General features: G+C 36.4%; 1 protein-coding gene and 1 long non-coding RNA gene across 4 annotated transcripts in view; one reads left to right on the top strand and one right to left on the bottom strand.

The window, feature by feature from the left end:
* Window positions 1–194, bottom strand: part of LOC141579926 (uncharacterized) — a 206,016-nt gene extending 205,822 nt beyond the window's left edge. Inside the window, exon 1 of the long non-coding RNA XR_012512943.1 lies at window positions 92–194. This is a non-coding gene — a long non-coding RNA (uncharacterized LOC141579926). The remainder of the gene's footprint in view (window positions 1–91) is intronic.
* Window positions 195–919: 725 nt separating this feature from the next.
* The window catches only part of RAB11FIP2 (RAB11 family interacting protein 2), a 42,639-nt gene continuing 23,732 nt past the window's right edge, over window positions 920–19,826 (top strand). For 2 of the 3 annotated variants that reach the window (XR_012512942.1, XM_003922160.4), the window contains exons 1-3: window positions 920–1,391; window positions 6,706–7,148; window positions 7,827–8,295. Coding sequence is in view for 2 of the 3 variants with exons in the window: in XM_003922160.4 (XP_003922209.1) it covers window positions 1,039–1,391; window positions 6,706–7,148; window positions 7,827–8,295 (1,265 nt within the window). In the remaining variant the exon portion in view is untranslated. Of the gene's footprint in view, window positions 1,392–6,705; window positions 7,149–7,826; window positions 8,296–19,691; window positions 19,732–19,826 lie in introns of all 3 variants that reach the window. The other variant, XM_074382955.1, reaches the window with a different exon arrangement.

Genomic DNA, 19,826 nt, shown 5'->3' with positions numbered 1-19,826 from the left:
ACTGAAAAGGGGTCTCTCACTAGCTACGGGCGTCTCCAGGTCCTTGACGACCTCCTCTCCGGAGCGGTGCCCAGGTCTCCCCAGGGCTCACCTGCCGGCTTCTGCAGGCCCCCCAGGTCCCGAGGACCCGCCACTGGGTCAGGCCCAAGTAGCAACAAGCCAGGAGCCCAGAGACCCCGCCGCCGCGCCCGCGTCGCGCGCCGTCAGTCGCCACGGCAACCAGGGAGGCGCTGACCCCTGACCTCGAGGCCCCGCCCCTTCGCGTTCCCGATACCATCATGGAGAAAGCCAACCCGGAAGTGCCGCCGCAGCCGCCTGCCGGGTGCTAGGAGCCGCAGGCCGGGCCAGGCCGACGCCAGCGCCCGTTGCCCTCAACTCGCGGCCCGCCCTGCGTCCCGCAGTCTTCTGGGCGGCCGCGTCCCCCGCCCACCTCCACTCCACCCCCAGGCGACCCGCCCTCGCCCAAGAGGAGGAGCTGAGGCAAGGGGGAGGAGGAGGGAGAGGTTTGCTAGAGGGAGCGAGGCCGCTTGAGCCGCCGGCGGTTCGTATTACCGGGGTCGGGAGGAGGAGTAGGGCCGGGCCAGCGGACGAACGTGGGACGTGCGGAAGGCGCTGAGGCATCTGAGGGTGCCCGGCCGCAAGGAGGCAGGCGGGAGGCCAGGGGTGCAGAATTGGGGCGGTGGGCTCCCTCTACCCGCTCAGCCCTCCGCCCGGGCCTCGGTGGCCAGGCCTCACGTGCCCGCAGGCCTGGGGAGGTGGAGACGCCAGGAGCGGGGGTTCGCGCGGAGGCCTTCACGGCGCGGCCAGGTGATGGTGGGTCTCTGTGTTTCTCCTGACGAAAGGGGACCCCCTAAGCGGCCGTCCCCCTGGGCTGCCCCCGCCAGGCGTTTTGACATCGGCCTTAGGGAAGTCGGGGAGCCCTGAGCCTGCCTGTCTCCGTTAAGTGCCCTTAGGATGCAGTGATTAAGGAATTAGGCTCTCCCTCCGGGAGGGGCACTGCCTGTGCGTGTGAACTCGTGTGCAGAGAAACGGGACAGGATGATGCTGTCCGAGCAAGCCCAAAAGTGGTTTCCAACCCACGTGCAGGTCACAGTGCTCCAAGCCAAAGATCTAAAGCCAAAAGGCAAAAGTGGCACCAATGACACATACACTATAATTCAGTTGGGCAAGGAAAAGTACTCCACCTCGGTAGCTGAGAAAACCCTTGAGCCAGTCTGGAAGGAGGAGGCCTCTTTTGAGCTACCTGGATTGCTAATGCAGGGGAATCCAGAGAAATACATTCTTTTCCTTATAGTCATGCACAGGTCTCTGGTGGGTCTGGATAAATTTTTAGGGCAGGTGGCAATCAATCTCAATGACATCTTTGAGGACAAACAAAGAAGGAAAACAGAGTAAGTTATGTAATTTATTTTAAATTTGGGGGAGTTTATGTCTTATTTATGGGTTTTCTGTTCCTGGAAATTATCCGTATACTTCGGGCGTTGGTTTTCGGACTGAAATATGACCCAGTTTTAAGCACCATATTTGCATGAATCTGAAGTATAAATAGCACTCGTGGTGAAATATTTTTAAAATGGAATCATTAATAATCAGCTATTTCTGTTAGAGGTAAACATCTGTCAAATTGAGGATTCTGCGGTGGATTTTAAGTAAATTGTTTCAGTATAAGAGGACTGGGTCACAATATTGACAAACTAGAACTTCATATAAATTGTTATGGATTTTAAACTTTACAATTATCAATGAAATGGAAGATCAGAAATTAAATTTGCCAGTGAAATGTTTATGTGTTGCACTTTGTAGCTGTCAAAAGATAAATTACCAGATTTAGAACTCAGTGTTCCATTTCAACATTATAAACACAGCCTTCATTTTAGCTCAGCCATTTTCAGGGTCAGTACGCCTTGATGGGAGTCCATACCTGCTAGAAAAAAAAGAAAGTTTTAAAAGTAGGTACCAACATTCTCAACTTCAAATGCACTAACATTTTCCTTTGAATCTGCGATTAAATCAGAGCTATTGTATTACCTCAGAATTGGTTTTGCAAAGCTATTGTGTTTAGACCATATTAAATGCTGTAGGATTGGAGACAATGATAAATTCTTGTGATGAAATGATTCGATGACATCTTCAATGGCCTCTTCAGTATAACTTTTGGGCTTGAGTTAGATATATTTTAATGTAAAAAATCATAATATAAATTAACACTAGGATATTGTGTCTTAAATTGAAATATATATATATGCTTTTAGAGATAGGTATAGTCACCCCCTCCTCGCTCCTTAAACTTAAAAGAACATTAATATTAATGAAATTAATGGGAGAAAAATACTGGTTGAACTTCTTAGGATTTTCCATTTCCTAAATAGTGTTGGTGTTTCGTTCAGTCATAAATGAATTTATTTCCTCTTTTAAAAACTGTCTTATAATGATATTTTTCTTCAAAGTTGTGTTAATTCCTGACATTTTTTAAAACAGCAGCTATCTCTTGTTTTTTTCTTTACATTTCTGCTCTTAGTCTTCTCTTGATTGTAGTTTTTTTGTTTCATTTTAAATCAAGTCCTTACCTAAGATTTAATATATGTAGAATAAAAGTGTAAAGCGATCTCTACACTTTCCTCTGGGAATGCAAGAGGAAAAAGGATAACATTTAAACTAATTGAGATTAAAATATTTTAGAAGGAGAAAGTTTTTTAAGAAGTGTAAAGTTGAATATGTATCAGTGATTTGAATAGTAAAATTATTTGATACCTAAAGAGTGGCATTAAGTTTCCTCCGAGGGATTCTTTATCAAATTGAAAGTGAAAAATGGATCATTACCAAATAATCTGTTTCAAATTGCCAATCTTGGGTGACACTTAGTAAATATTTAAAGTGTTTGAATGTCAACCGTTAAATATATTGCAACTTCAAATTTCTCACTTGATTTATAGTACTTTAATATTAATGGATCATGTATTTCAGACCTCTGAAACATAACTTTTCCGAGTGAAAATGGACCCAAATGTGAACCCAAAGAGCCTGAGGATGAAATAATCTTGCAGTTTCTTCTAGTTTTACTCCTAGTTATGGGCAAGATCACAGTTACAATACATTTGATGTGAGCAATACTCTAATATTATGGTCTCTCCTTACAGAAATTCTCTACTGGCTATTATATAAAATTGGTTAGAACTTTAGGGGGAAAATGCTTTTAAATGTTATCAACAGGGTTTGTGATGTTATTGCATTCAAAGTGACTTTCATACGTTATTAAGCCCTTAATATTTTCTTTGTGGATAAATGGGGACCACGTATTTGATGAGGTATCTTTATTGGTAATATTTCTAGTTTTTTAATATATTTAATAGCTTCCTTTTCTAGCACAGCTGTACATGTGCTAGTAAGAGACAGACTTGAGCCACTGGTATATTGCAAGAAAGATATTTAATATTCTGCACATTGCTAAACTGTGTCAGCATATTCCCCAGTGCTTTTTAGAAAACTGTTTTGAGTGATGAGGACTACCAGCTGACTTAGAAGTCCTATGAAACTGCTGGGTGTGACACTTTTTACTTTTTGACACTGAAGACATGTATTTTACAGCTTGTCTTCTGGTTGTGTCATGATAGATGAAGTATGACAGCTAAAATTATTACTTATTTCTTACCTTGAAAATGAATCTCTCTCGCTCGCGCTCACTGTCTCTCTCTCTCTCTCTCTTTCTCTCTCTCTCTCTCTCTCTCTCTCTCTCTCTCTCTCTTTCGGAATAGGGAAAAAGGGCCTGAGCCAGAGCCCTTTGAGTGGGCCTGGGAAGAGAACTTCTCTGTCTCCTCCTTTAAAGGATGTCTGGGTTGGTTCTGGCATGAGATTTAAATAAATAATACAATGTTTAATAATAGAATGTTAACATCGTTGATGCTGTTATGTAATATTCATTGATTTTTTTTTTTTACAATAGAAGTAGGTGATGTTGATTTTTTTTTTAATGCTCGTGGAAAGTAGTAACAACCAGAGTCTCTAGAGTTATATATGACTCAAACATATGCAGATTTTAGGACGTGTGTGTGTCTCTGCAGTGCACCTGTGTCCTGGCCTCTGGCACCCTTACTGCCAATTTTGTCCCATTTCTGACCACACAGCACCAATTGCTTGGGAATAGTTCCCACATGTGTGCTGGTTTTTGAACATGGACCTGTGCCCACTAAAAATTGAACGGAGGCCATGTATAGTTTAAATCTAGCACTCCAGAGGTGAAAAAAGTCAGCTAATCCAGTAAGCTTCAAATGCTGCGTCTTCATTTTATCTTTCTGAAGACTGGAAAAAACAAGTACTATCTCCGAAATGATTCTTGAAGATCTCATTAAGACGTCCTTATTACATCATTTTCAAAACAAAGCAACTAAGTTATTTTTCATTCCTACATTTTCGATGAGTATATTTTTAAAAGTTCTTTGCAGTTTTTCTTGGAGGGTGGGGAATGGACATGATAGTGTATTTACAGTTTGTAGTCAAACACTGATTTGCTTTATTCGAGTTTACCCTGGTCTTTACAGTTCCCTACTAAAAAACAAAACAATATGTATATAAAAAAAATACACAAAGTCATAGCTTACTTATAAGAATGTAGTTCTAGAAATAAAAATTGAATAAACATTTGATGCAAGGCAGACTGCCTTCCAGGAGCTTATAGTCTAGCAATACAAAATTTGCATTGTCTTTCTCTTTAGCTCTCATGTCTCCTGATTAAATACAGTGTCCTGCAATATGTGCCAGCCATATGGTTAACCTTATTAACATATGTGGTTCATCAAATAAGAAAGAACTATTTTCCTGCTGCTGTTATTCATCAACTTTAGGTTTTTTCCTTATTGACTTTAATCTGACATTGGGAAGTTACGTATCATTCATTGTGCCTCAGTATCTTCATCTGTGAAATAAAGATGTTAAAGTAGATGACTTATTGGTTTTATTTCTAAAATTCTATGAATTTTGACTACCCTTACCCCCTTCTATTTTGGGGGTGATTGATTTTTTTTGACTCATATTTGCTTTGATTTATTATATACATGCTCATTTTTGCTTGCATGTTTTTTGGTACATTTCTTGCAAAGTATATTCACCTATATTCTATAAAGCCTGAGATACTACAGAGTATTTCTGAGATACTGTTTATTAGATGTGTTTCTCTCCTTACTGAAAATGGGACTGTTTTCCAAAACTTTGAGTTAACTGAATATATAATCTGCTTCATTTTCAGGCTTTTGAGTGCTCAATTGTATGTTATTTAAGGTTGTCTGTTTTACAGAGTTTATTGCTGTCATTTCTTACTTTCTAGCACCTGTTTCTTCAGATTTTACCATTTGCCTTACATAAGGGATTTTCTCTGTTTAAGTTTTCAGGCTAATGCTATTGTAAAATATTGATATTCTAAAAAATTGCTAGTTTTGATGCAACTATATCTGAATTGCTTGAATTGCTCCAATTTAGTTAATCAAGAAAATATTTTTCTTGTTACTTGCTAAGATGTAGCTGGTATTTATATCAAGTGCCAGTTCTCTGTTCTTCCTGGAAGACCTATGAACCAGTATTTCAACTTGATATACAGTAAATGTAATCTTCTCCTAGCATATCCGGTTGGTAGCGATGAAAGAACGAATGCAAAATTAGATCAGAGTTCCTTTGTAGCTAAGAAAATTCGTTACACTCGATTAGAGCTATATTTAAATAATAACCTGTTTGCAGGAATGGATATTATCCCTCATTGCTAAGTTACATGAAAACATTGTAGAAACTCTCAGGCTTGATTTTGTAGTTTTTTGGCTGTTTTCCTGCAGAATGGCCACTTGTGACATGGACAACTGGAGAATTTCTCATGTATAAAAACACTATAAAACCAAAATATTGCTTCTTGTAAATCATTTAAATATAGGTAGTGCAATACATTGAAGGGACTAAAACGTAAGAGTTGGCTTCATTTACAAAATAATTTTTGTTTGGTATTGTCACAGTAGCAATAGTAAAATGAAGCAAATAAATTCAAACAGGAAGCATTTTAGCTATTTTTTTATTTTGAAGATGTCACAAGATTTATTTTTTGTCACTTGCATTTTACTTATTTTGCATATTCAGGAAAAGACTTTGATCCATTTTATATTAATCTAAGTGACATCATATGCTGTTTTAATGATTAGCAAGCTGTATGTAGTGATCTCCAATGTTAAAATTCTTTTGCTACTTTTACATAAGTAATATTTTGGGATGGAGCCAGGTATTTATTATTGTATTAAAATATCATCAGTATTCATTTTATATTGCTCAAAACAATTTGTATTGATAAGTTTAAAAGTCTCTGCCTTGGTGTCTTTTAATGTCACAAAATGTCCTTAGACCATGAGCAACACTTAATCCCATATGGAAAACTTCTATCATTGATACAAATTTTTGATGTTGAGTGATTTTCAAATCACAAAAGAAAAGATTATCTAAAAACATTTTCAAACTTGCTAAAGACCTATTCCTGCAGTATATTTTACATCACAGAAACAGTGATCATTAAACTAAACAATGAGTAAACCCAGAAATACTGTGGCTGACAGATTCTTGTTAAGGGCTTTGATTGCCTTTATGTATAGTTACCTTGCCTAAAAAGCTATTTTTATGTGACAAAACGCAGTATTTTCTTTTCATTATGTGTTACAATCCATTTTTTTTCTTCTGTTTAAGGTGGTTTAGATTAGAATCCAAACAAGGAAAACGAATCAAAAACAGGGGTGAGATAAAGGTCAATATTCAATTTATGAGGAACAATATGACTGCAAGTATGTTTGACTTATCAATAAAGGACAAAACCAGATCTCCTTTTGCAAAGTTAAAAGATAAGATGAAAGGTAGAAAAAATGATGGAACATTTTCTGATACGTCTTCTGCAATCATTCCAAGTACTCACATGCCCGACGCCAATACTGAATTTTCAACTGGTGAAATACAGATGAAATCCAAACCAAAAAAGCCTTTTCTTTTGGGTCCTCAGCGACTCTCATCAGCGCATTCAATGTCTGATTTATCTGGGTCCCACATGTCTTCTGAGAAGCTGAAGGCTGGCACCATAGGTCAAACACATCTTCTCAGACACCAGTTAGATTCCTTTGGAGCAGTTCCAGAAAGTGGTGAGTGCCACATTCTCGTGTCCTCATTGGTCTGAACTACCTTTAGTTTTTAAAGTTTAATTTCTAAATTTAGAAAATAAAAATAGCAGTTGCTTTATAGTATTTTCTAAATTTAGTCATTCATCAAATATTGAGTACCCACTATACCTCAAACTGCTAAGTTCTTGAAGGCAGAGCTTGTCTGCATTTGTATTTATACTATTAGATGACAATAAAATGAGTACCAGTCTCCTTTCATGGCCCGGCTGCCTTTTTTACTGCTGTTTCTGCGATCTCAAAACCCTCAGCGTAAATGAATGTTCCATTCATCATAAAGTCCCTAGAAGAAAACTTTTATGTTCAGAAGTAAGTTAAATTTAATGCCAATGAAAAAGTCTTTGAGAATTTTTAGCATTATCATGCCAAACAGAACCTCTAGTTTTGACTTCATAGTTTATATATGATTGTGAGCTGAATAAATTACTAATGGCCTAGCAATATGCTAATTGTTATTAGCCTAGGTACTTCAGACTGCTATACCTTAGCATTTTAAGATTGTTTTCCTTGATTTTTTGAAGGTTAATAAGTTTAAGTAGCTAATTGCTCTAATTCTAAAAACAGCAGAATACACACGGAATGTGTCAAGTAGTGTGATGTCATGTGTCACTGATTATGTACTAACTACAAAATTGTTTGTAGGAAGTCTCAAATCTCCACACAGAAGAACATTAAGCTTTGATACTTCTAAAATGAACCAACCTGACAGCATTGTGGATGAAGGTGAATTGTGTTTCAGAGGACAAAATGACCCATTTACGAATGTGACTGCTTCATTACCCCAAAAATTTGCAACACTGCCAAGGAAGAAAAATCCATTTGAAGAAAGCAGTGAAACATGGGACAGCAGCATGAGTTTATTTTCAAAACCAATCGAAATAAGAAAAGAAAATAAAAGAGAGAAAAGGGAGAAAGTTAGCCTGTTTGAAAGAGTTACTGGAAAAAAAGATAGCAGAAGATCTGATAAACTAAACAATGGGGGATCTGATAGCCCTTGTGACTTGAAATCACCTAATGCATTTAGTGAAAATCGCCAGGACTATTTTGATTATGAGTCAACCAATCCATTTACAGCAAAATTCAGGGCTTCCAATATAATGCCATCTTCAAGGTAAGCTTAATATTGGGGGAGTTCTACTATTTGGGAGAATCTTGTACTTGAAAGTATCAGATATTTCTTTTAAATACTAGAATATTTTCAAGTTGTTTTATTTTACTTGAAGAAGATTTTTATATCTATAATTAAATTATAGAGCCAAGCAAAGTTGCATATATATTTGGAGCTGAACTTTTTTATCATGAGACGATAAAAGACTTATTCTCTGTCCTGGTCTACTTCCACTTATGTGAGCCAGAAACTCACCGAAACTTAGAAAACAACATGGCTTGTGATGAAACATGGAGAGAGTGAATTGCCAGTGGGTGTTAATTCAAGCCAGAAATTTAGGTGATATGTTTCTAGGGATTTGTTCGTGAGCTGTCTGGAAAGGACCAGCAACAGCCCATGGGCTATTCTTTAAGAAATACCAGCTTCAGTATTAATGGTTTTCCTAATAGATGTTAATTATCCTTAATAAATGGCTATTTAGAAGTAGTTTTTATTTGAGAATGTTTGTTATTGGAATTCAGTGGCCCTCATGGGTTCTGCAGGTACACCTAAGGGACCTAATGATGATTTCTAGTCAGAAATAATCACTCATGAGAAAGATTGGATTTTCAAACTTTGAGTTTTCAGTTATATATGTAATGGTGATTTTCTTATTCCTTAGTATATCTAAATTTATATCTAGATATCTAAATTTAAATCCATATATAAATATATCTATATAAATTTATCTACATAGATATAAAGTTATATATGCTAAGGAATAAATTTAAATATGGTTATGGATTTTACAGAAGTAAATGATGAAATAGCTGATTAAGGAAACTTCAAGCAAAGAAAAGGATAAATTTATTGCCATCTTAAATATAGCTGCCCCCCTCATATTTGCAAGTTCTGCATTTTTTGATTTGATCAACCATGGATTGAAAATATTTAAAAAATAAATAAGAAATAACAATATAGGAATTAGAAAATAATACAGATTTAAAAAACAGTACAGTGTAACTATTTACATAGCTTTATATTGTGTTAAGTATTCTAAGTAATCTAGAGATGATTTAAAATACATGTGAGGTTGTGTATATGTGCAAATACTGTACCATTTTGTATAGAAGACTTGAGTATCCCTGGATTTTGGTATCCTAGGAGTCCTGGAACCAGTCTCTCTCAGATACTGAGAGACCACTGTGATTATCTTGGAAGAGCATGCTAGAGTGTTAGCCATGTAATAGAAGATTTTCTTCAAGACAATAATGTGGAAAGTACAGACCTGAATGGGAATGCTGGCTTAGAAGTGCTGTGACCTCCATAAACCTCAGCATCTCCATCTTTGAAACAAGGAAAATAATCCCACTTGGTAGGATTCAGTCAGGATAAATGATATTATATATATAAAGTACATAATACGAAAGCAGGGCCCAAATAGAGAACCCATAAATGGTGACTTCAATTATATTTGATGTATTGTCATGTTATATTTTACTAAAAAACAGTGCTTTGTTTTGTCCCACTAGAAGCAGCAAATCCAGTATTAACAGTCAATCACGCTTTTAGACTGTGCCCTCCCACCTCTCTTATATATCTTACATGATATTTTAAAAACTTGCATTTAAAATTTTCAAAGTGAAGTGTACTTTTTTTGTTTTCTTTTACCTATAAATTGATATTTGCCATGGTTTAAAAGAGTATTCAGTTCTGTTTATAAACTATACTCCAGAAAAATAACCTTTTTATTGTATGCTATCAATATTTTATTGAAGACTTCATAGGTTTGATATGCCATTCAAAAATATTTTGATATTGTATATAGCGTACTTCCCATATTACATTAAATCTTAAATTATATGGGTAAATAGAAATATATTTGCTTCTTTCCCCGTTTACTAAACTTTTTTTTACGGAAGATTGTTGGAAACAACTGTCTGAGATAACTTGGAGATTGGGCAGTTTAGCTAATTTTAGAGTCAAGGAAAAGCAAGAAAATGGAAAATGGTAGGAAAATAATGTTTTTACATTATGGGTGCATATGGGGAAAAAAAGTTTATTGAGTATTCTCAAATCTTTAATTCCCCTATACTTGAGCTGTTTACGTGGACCGTTATGGGTTTTAAAAGTGAGTGTGGCATTTTGGCAGATCCGGGCTTTGTTTTCAGTTACTTTATTATTAATGACTGTTTCTATCAAAATTAGAGATGTTTTATGATGTATAAAATGATTGCAAGTATGAAAAAAAAGTTGTTTTTTGTTTTATGACTTTCTCTTCTTCATATTTATGGGATGCCAGATACGAGGACAGAACATTTGTGGATTCCTAGGAAGTTATTATTTTTGCATCACAAACCATCCGTGTGGTAAATGTGAAACATTTGCAGTAAAGGGATAATTCTGGTTAATTTATAAAAAAGAATTGAATATAAATAGACCCAGAAAGAGAGTGCAGTTCACACTTTTGGCAAGCAGCTTTATCTTGAGTGGAATTTGGGAGGATATCGCCAAGGTAGTGTTGTCTTTACATAACGGTATATTCCTGTTTTTCCTCCCAGTGTCAACCCTCAGTTATCTGGGACATTGTAAATTTCTCACATTAACAGCCTAACTGCATGCACTTTTGGAGCTACGGACTCACATCAGTAGGACACGTGCTGTGAATTTTTTCAGGAGGACTAAATAGACCTATTTACAGTTTGCTGGCCTCTTGTGTCCAGTGTTTGTGAGAATGCTGAGCAAATTTAAGGGCAAAATATATAGCTCTGGAACTGCATTTCCTTCTTGATGAGTAAACTGGCTCACTTGTGACTGCAGGTACCTAGGAACCATACTGTTACCCTCTGATTGAATAATGTATATGATTAAAACTGGAGAATTAAAACTGGAGAATTTTCTTTATGCTAAAAATTTGAAGATATACTAAGGTACACTTTTTAAAAAAAGAGTTAGACTTTATATCTTAGTGTAAGTAAAGTCCACCTGAAGAAAGCACTTTGGAAACCACAAAAAATTCTACATTTTGCTTCTGTCCTTGGAATAGGTCCCATAGTTTTACATAAAACTGATAGAGGAAATTAGGCGTTTTCTTGGGTTACTTCAGCAAAGAACGGGGCTCTTTCAAACACTTTTTCCCAAAGTTACTAATTTGTAGTCTCTTAATGCCCCTGTTTCTTTGGAGCCTTTCCTGTTCTCATAGGGAGACATAGTTGTTCACTGTGCTGCAGCATTTGCTTACGTAAGTCTTACGTAGGCATGACATTGTTCACTAACAGCTTAGTCTCACTTTTCTTACCCACTACCATGAACAGTTTGATGGCAGGATCTGCATTTCATTCCTCTTTTTGCCCTGAGTCGCCAGTGTGATGCTTGTTAGGTAGTGTATTAGATATTTTGAATAAATGCACGTAGTATAGCAGACCTGTTTCCTAAAATGCTAATCTTGTTCTGTTAGCCTCCTACTTCCAGACCTGCTTGCGTGGGCTGTGAAGATCTTTCAGATAGACTGAAAACATATCCATAAAGGCAGATGTATGCAGTTCTGTGTATAACTGAACATTGTTAAAAATCTAAGTTTTAAAGGATTACTAAAATGTGATATTAAATCTAAATAGTACATTTCTGGAGTCTATTAAGAACTGTCTCTAAGGATAGGTTGTCAGCTGTAATAACCCCAGGTATCAGTGGCTTATCACAGTAAAAGTGTATTGCTCACTCTTGTCACAAGCAGTTCACTGAGAGGGTGATAGGAAAAGTGAGTGCTTTGCTCTGTGCATTCACCGGGCTTTGCACAGTCTCAGGAACCAGGCTTCTTCCTTCTTGTGGTGCTACCATTTAACACATGGCCTCCAAGATCAGTGCAGCAGGGGAAGAGAGAGAAGATCAAAGGAGGGTCATTTCTCTGTGGCAGACCAAGCACAGTATGCGTTACTTCTACATATGTACCATTGGCTAGAGCTCACCCATGTCCCAACCTCACTTTAATTTGTGAAGAACTGTGACTTAACTGTTTACCCAGAAGGAAGCTGAATTGCGTTTAGTGAGCTTACAATATTGTGTGTGCCATTGATGCCAAATCAGCTTGCTACTAAGAAGTCGGGATGCTGTCCAATGCTGGCATGCTGTAAAACTCCTACGACACATATTCAGTAAGTAGAGTTGGAGTTCTTGTAATCTTCAAGAGAATATTTTCTCAGTTTATTATTGGTACTAAGTTGTATTTTAAAATTGCTACTAGTCTTGCTTTTTAATTGTAAGTCGCAGGTAGTTTAGCATCATCAGTATCAACTTTTTTTAATCATTTATTAAATAAATTGTCAACTAATTTATCCTATGGTTTATCCCATAATTTGCAGTTATCCTTTTTTTAATCAGCAGTATATCATTTGCTAAAAACAAATGTGCCCAGATATTTGTTATACCATTTTTAATAATTTGTTCACAACAAATTATCTTTTAATAAGTTATATATAATGTAACAAATAATAAATTATAAATAATGCTACCATTAGGCTATTTTTGCACTTAAAAGTGGAAATGATGGGTGTCTTCATCAAGCCAAATTTGTTGATTCTCCCTCTTTTTCTTTGTTTTCTTTCTTTCTTTCCTTCCTTCCTTCCTTCTCCCCTCCCCTCCCCTCCCCTCCCCTCTTCTCTCTCTCTCTCTCTCTCTCTCTCTCTCTCTCTCTCCTCTCCTCTCCTCTCCTCTCCTCTCCTCTCCTCTCCTCTCCTCTCTTCTTTTGTAACTAGTACATAGCAAGTTCTGGCTTATTTAAGACTTTATGGAAGAGATATATACCACTTCCAGGTCTGGCCCATGGAATGTCCTCTTAACACTGTCCTCCATTTTGCCTCTTCCTCCATATTATCCTGTACCAGGGATTGGCAAAGTAAGATTAGAGGCCACATCTGGCTTGCTGCCAGTTTTTGTAAAGTTTTATTGGAACACAGCCACATTATGGTCATTATTGTGCTGTAGTGGTAGAGTTGAGTAGTTGTGGCAGAGACCATATGGCCAACAAAACTAAAAATATTTATTATTTGGGCTTTACAGAAATAGTTCGCTGACCCCTCAGTAGCTGAATGGAGATGATCTTTGAGATGGGCAGAGCTATAAGTAGGGGCAACCTGGGTCTCTACATGCAAGTAGAAGGTCTACCTGACCAAGAATAACCAAGTGGCACTTGTCTGACTGATAAGTTCATGGGGTATAAGTTACTGAGGGGTGTGTGTGTGTGTGTATTTTTATAGCATTTAGCATTATTTGTCCTACTGAGGAGGGTACATGGACCATAGTACCTTTTGTTGTGTTTAAGAAAGCTGCCCTAGTCCAAAAAGTTTAAGAACCACTGCTTTGCAACACCAAATCCAAACTCCTCTTTCTGACTTTCTAAGGCTTATTGTATTTTAGGCTTTTCTTAACCTTCCCAAGTTTTCTTTTACTATTCCTCACTAACCTGTTCTAGTTAATTTCCTTACTACATGTGATGTCCTTATAAGTCATGCCATCTTCATTCCTGGGCTCAATTGTGGGGTGCACTCTCAACTCATCTGAGTATCCTTTTTTGAGTAATAACCTCATGTTGCCCTTTGGATTTCTGCTGATATAGAAGTAATTACTGTACAATGTTTATTATGCCTAGGTCTTATATTAAGCTGTATAAGCTTCTTAACAGTTATGCAGAATCTTCTTTCTTGGGTGCCCCACAGCACCTAGATTTGTGCAAGACCTCAGTGCTGATTATCAGGGGCTCCTAGAGATTTTTTTTTTTTTTTTTTTTTTTTTTTTTTTTAGTTTGTTGGGCCTCCCTGCCTCCCTTCTGACTGAATTAGAATCTCTAGTGAGTGGATCCTGAAATGAAAATCAACATTTTAACAACTTCCCATTGACTATCAGGTTTAAAAATTGCTGAATCTATATTATATCACCTACAGTGATCCCCTTTAATCTGTGGAGATACGTTCCAAGACCCCCAGTGGATTCCTGAAACCAGGCACAGTGCCGAACCCTATATACCCTATGTTTTTTTTTCTATACATATATACCTATGATAACGTTTAATTCATAAATTAGGCACAGTAAGAGAATAACAATAGTAATAAAATAGAACAATTACAACAATATGCCAGCGTCACTCCTCTTGCACATTGGGACCATTATTAAGTAAAATAAGGTCTACTGAAACACAAGCACTGTAACACCGCAGCAGTTGACCTGATAACCGAGATGGCTCCTAAGTAACTAGTGAGCAGGCGGTGTAGACAGCATGGATACATGGAGCAAAGGGACTGAACAAAGGAATGATTCACATCCCAGGCAGGACAGAATCGGATGCCCTACCATTTCATCAGGCTATTCAGAAAGGCATAGAATTTAAAACTTATGAATTATTTCTGGAATTTTCCATTTAATATTTTTGGACCATAGGTGACCATGGGTAACTGAAATGGTGGAAAGTAAAACCACAGTTAAAGGGGTGGGACCACTTTATTTCCTAAGCTTTCAGTAAGTATTCATTGTTAATGGGAATCAGGAATTGTGCTGGCAAATGCTTACTTAAATTAGTCAAATTAGTCATATTAGCTCTGCTTGCAGGTCCCTAACTAAGGTAGAGGGTACAGTAAGGAAGTTAGCTTGACTAAAACAGAGTTGTGGTGGAAAGGAGTAAAAGATATGGCTGAATAGGTTAAACACACACACATACACACGCACACACACACACACACCTCAATTAATAGTGAGGATTAAAGACCAGGCAGAAATATCTGACTATGAAATATTGATGGCATCTATGGATGAATTGTTTCTCAGGATTGAGGTAAAACCCAAGGGTCAATAGTGATGAATGACATTTAAAAATATGCTTCTATTTGTATGCTACCCATGGTAAATCAAGGAGAAACTCTGTGATGTGGATTTTTCAAAGGAGGTCTAAGTTCCTCAAAAAAGTTCAAGACAACAGAACTCCACCTACTGAAGGGAATTCTGCTTGAGAGAATAAGGAAAAAATTGCTTAAGTATGTGTTATTCTGAAATTAAAAAAAAAATCAATATAAGCCTACTACTCTGTGTGATGATTTTCTGTTGTTTGATGTTAGAGGAGCAGCTGTTCCAACAGCAGTAATTTAACGGGAGATATTTTTACCAAAGAATTTTGTTTGGGAACTGTCCTAATTGTGACACATACAAAAAACATGCTTTCATTTCATTATTTTCTGCTCTACTGTAGTTTGAATGCTATGTAGCAAATTTTTGCTACTTTAGGATAACTAAATATATACCCTGTAATATTTCTAGTATTACTGATTTGACAAAAGCAGGTATTTCCATTTTTAATGATTGGTGGAAGAGCCTTCTTAGCACGTGGTCTTACACCAAATAGTTATGTTTTAGGATGGTACAGAAATATCTAAGATCAAGACTTCCTATTTATCACTAATGTTTTAGTACTTTTGCATGGCAGTGTGCCTTCCACTTCTGAGGTCAGGTCTACCTACTTCCCTCCCTCCCTTCCTTCTTTCTTTCCTTAATGAGTCAATTTCTGTCTGTGCTTGTGTCATACCTTCCTTAGGAGCTCCAAAAAAATTGGTTACCTAGAATGTATATTTAAGTGTGTTTCTAATTTTCACAAATCACCATAAGCTTATAAGCATGTAGCCATTTTTATGAAATTATGTAACATGTTCGTTAAAAATCAAAGACTGTTTACTGTGTAATTTACATTTTTATTTTTAAAAAGTATAGTTTTTAAACCTTCATTTTTGTAATGTCTCTTATGGACTTTTTTTTGCCAAATGAGTTTAAAGTTCAATTGTTGGCATCATAAACCTTAACTTGCAAAGGGTTTGTTTCCATAGCAATATTTACTTTTTTGCTCATATTTGTCTATTTGCCTGTTATGCATGGTAGGCTGTACATCTTTTACAGACCTGAAAATTTGTGCCTTCATTTATGAGACAGAAAACAAAAACTTTTCAGATGATTTTTAGAGCCATTAATCCATTAGTGCCCAGGGATTTACAGAATGTATCCAATGAAACAATGACTATGAACACAAAATATGCAACTTGCTTAGTTCCCTTAACACTAACTAGAACTTTTATGTTTAAATCCCCAGATACTACTTGAAACTTTTTTACCCTTTGTCATCCTAATACTCATTATAATAGCTCTCATTAATTGGTGCATCTCCCAGTGGGTTAATTTGCAGATACCAGCCATGGCATCCTTGTGCTAACTCAGTAATGCAAATTGATATTTATAGTCTTCAAAATTGAAAACAAGAACAAAAAAAAAACTCTGTAACAAAAAAGACAAACTTTGCCATTTTTGTTTTTTTTTTTTTTTTTCCTTGAGAGAGATTGAGATGTAGCAAGATTCTGAGAGAAGAAAACAAGCCAAAAAAATTCACAAAAACTATTGTAGGCTAATAAACTGATGTGAAAATTTCTCAATTTACAGCACTTGACAGGTGCTAAAAGAAAAGCATCTTTAATTTTAATGTGTTGTTAGGACCTCTTTAGAGAGACTGTACAAGTTATTAACAAGGTCCTGTGAGACAAGAGACGGGTAATTAACAAGACCTATGGAGATATAGTTTAGGTAATTAACGAGCTCTTAGGCACTGGACACAGGATAACACATAGCGAGTCCAATAGTTAAAGAGAACAGGTTGTTATGATCAAATATAAGATATAGCATGTAAGCCCTCTTGAGGTTTCTGATAGGAAAGTATTAAGATTATATTCCAGTGACCCCATTGCACTGATTTTTGTGAACCAGTATGTAAGGTTTTTGGTTTAACTTTTAAGTAGCATTTGAGAGAATTATTTTTAATTGTTCTTACATGTAGATTAATAATCTTTGTTGATTGCCATTAATGAACATTTATATTTTGAGAAAAATACATTGGAAACACATCAGTTGTATGATTCTAAATTGTCTTAAACATTTATTTTCAGTGTATTTTTTACCGGTGGCCTGTCAGCTAAAATTGGCTATTGGAAATTAACCTTGCTTTCCTTATCTGCTTTAAAACAGTCAGGATCCAGGCAATGAGGAGACACTGCCCTGGCACCAGTTTGGTTTTTACCTTAGCGTTAGACTATTATGCACAGGTTCCTCCAGTCATGCCCCGTACTACCTTCACGTCTGAGATTTTATATTCCCAACTTCAAATATTTGGTCCGGTTATTTCCTGTGTAAATTTGAAATTGCTGAGGTAAGAATCTTGAGTTTTGCCTAGAAAATGTCTACATTCTTTCTAATAAACTGTTGGAAGACTTAAAAAAAAAAAAAAAAGGTTAAGAATATAAAGAAGGCCCTTGTGAGGCTCCTGATTCATTCTATTACCTGCTGTCTCAGTGATGCTACTCTAGTCCATCAGGATAACTTTTTTCTGAATTTCAGCTCTGAAAATCAAATGATATTTTCATTATTATTTTTGGAATATTTGCTGTATGTAAGGAAGTCATATTATTGATCCTGCTTTGTGTGCTCATAGAAAAAGATGTGTAAATATTAGGTCATTATTATTTTTGGAATATTTGCTGTATGTAAGGAAGTCATATTATTGATCCTGCTTTGTGTGCTCATAGAAAAAGATGTGTAAATATTAGGTCTGTATTCTATGCTGAGGGTTGGACATTGTATAGACACTGGGGAACCATGAAAATGTTTAAGTTGGTTTGTGATATGATTGAATTAATGTCTTCTATCATGAAGTAGCTGTTGAGGGCAGAGAATGGGAAGGGAAAGGAGAGGGACTTGAGGCAGGGGAAACTAGTTAGGAAGTTAATATAATTCTTGTGGTGAGAGTTGATGGAGGTCATTTGGCAGTGAGGAGGGAGAAGAAGGGAACATCTTTGAGAAATATTTACCCATTATGGGACTTACACGTTCTGCTTTTGGGTAGTGAGCAGTGGCGGGTGGCTGGTAAGGGAGAAGAGAATAAAAAGCCAGTGATATGTCTTCAGTTGATGTCTTAAGTTTAATGAAACGTAGCATTTTAAAATCCATTTGGTTTGGTACAAAGATACCAGGTCTATAGTCTTTGAATTAAACTTAGGATTGTAGTCTTGATAGAAAGGTTTGAATTTTTTCTTTTTGTTTTCTTAGTGAGGTGCTATCTTGTTTACTTTAGGGTTTTTTTTTGTTTTTGTTTTTGGTTTTTGTTTTTTGAGACTAGGAATTATGTGTTTTGAATTTGTTTGAGACTGGCAAGTTAGTATGAAAACAGCAGTGGCTTTTGAAAGTTTGTTTTCAACACTGAAATGCTTTGGCTTCCTTGAACGTAAGAGTGGGAATTTCAGTAACTGTGGATATATGCATTTAAAGTGTTTCTTTCACCTTAGCATTGAAATTACTAAATATATTTCTTTGCAGTGGTTTTGGCTTTACTAAATCTTGTCTCTGTTGGACGCTTTTTGTTTCTCACTAAGAGGATAACATCTATTTCTTATATAATTAGCCCTCACTTCTGTGGACACTACTTTTCCAGGCTTCTATGCCTAGAACATTTCCAGTTGGGCCACTGTGATCACATTATCTGTAATTACTGTTTTCCCATGACAATAATGCTTTAACTTTTGAAATACAGGTAGCGTTCCTATATATTTAATTTATAGTAATACTGTTACCTTGTGGCCAAGGTGTTTTAAATAGCTCCTGGTGATACAAATTAATTATGAAGTGATTTTTCTTACATGGATGTAACTGGTTTCTAAGACTGTTAGGATCCAGACGTTTGACATTTGTCTCTTTGAACTTATATTTTAAGGATGAATTCTTGCTCTTTGATTTGATATATTACATATAATATATTGCTATGTAATAAGTACTTACAATTATTAAAATATTATTTAATACAGTATATGCAAAATAAAATGTTTTTATGTATTTTATATATTGAAGCTTAGAAATCTCGGACTTAAAAAGCAATTAGTTGAATCAGCTTGGCCTTAGAGTACACCTTAATTCAAATTGCTATTAAGAAAAAAATGTTTAACAAATGTGTGTGTTAAACTCTGCTAGGGTTGGGAAGGTATGGGGGATGACATTCCTAGCCATACCAGCTATGGAGAGGGATGTGTAAGAAATGACCTATTATCAAAGCAGAATAAACTGTGTTAAGCAGAAGTACTTGGAGCTTCTTGTGGAAAGGTAGACAACAGAGCAGTTCAGTCTACTGGAAAAGTGCTTCTTCAATGGAGACCGTTGAGCTTGATCTTGACCATGGAACATCATTTTGTAAGTTGGGGTATGAGTAGATAGACAACTCTGTTTTAGTAATGGCAATAAAGCTCATTTTCAAAATTATTAGGTATGTTTTGAAGGGATAATTTACAAAAAGTGACTAAATACTATTATATCATTAGCTCTTTATTAACAGCTTAGTAATTTTACCATTTCTTTTCTAGTTGGAGTCATGGAGCTATATTCTTTGTCATTCTCTGACTGGTAGGTTCCAGAGGAAGTGTGTTTGCTACTTTAGGCTACCAAGGAGCCAATTAGTGAGTGCCCTGCAGCAGCTCTGCATTAAGTATAATGAACCC

Source organism: Saimiri boliviensis, chromosome 12 (assembly GCF_048565385.1).
Source record: "Saimiri boliviensis isolate mSaiBol1 chromosome 12, mSaiBol1.pri, whole genome shotgun sequence".
Lineage (NCBI taxonomy): Eukaryota > Metazoa > Chordata > Mammalia > Primates > Cebidae > Saimiri > Saimiri boliviensis.
Note: the sequence above shows the minus strand (reverse complement) of the source record. Positions and strands in the feature narration are given on the sequence as shown.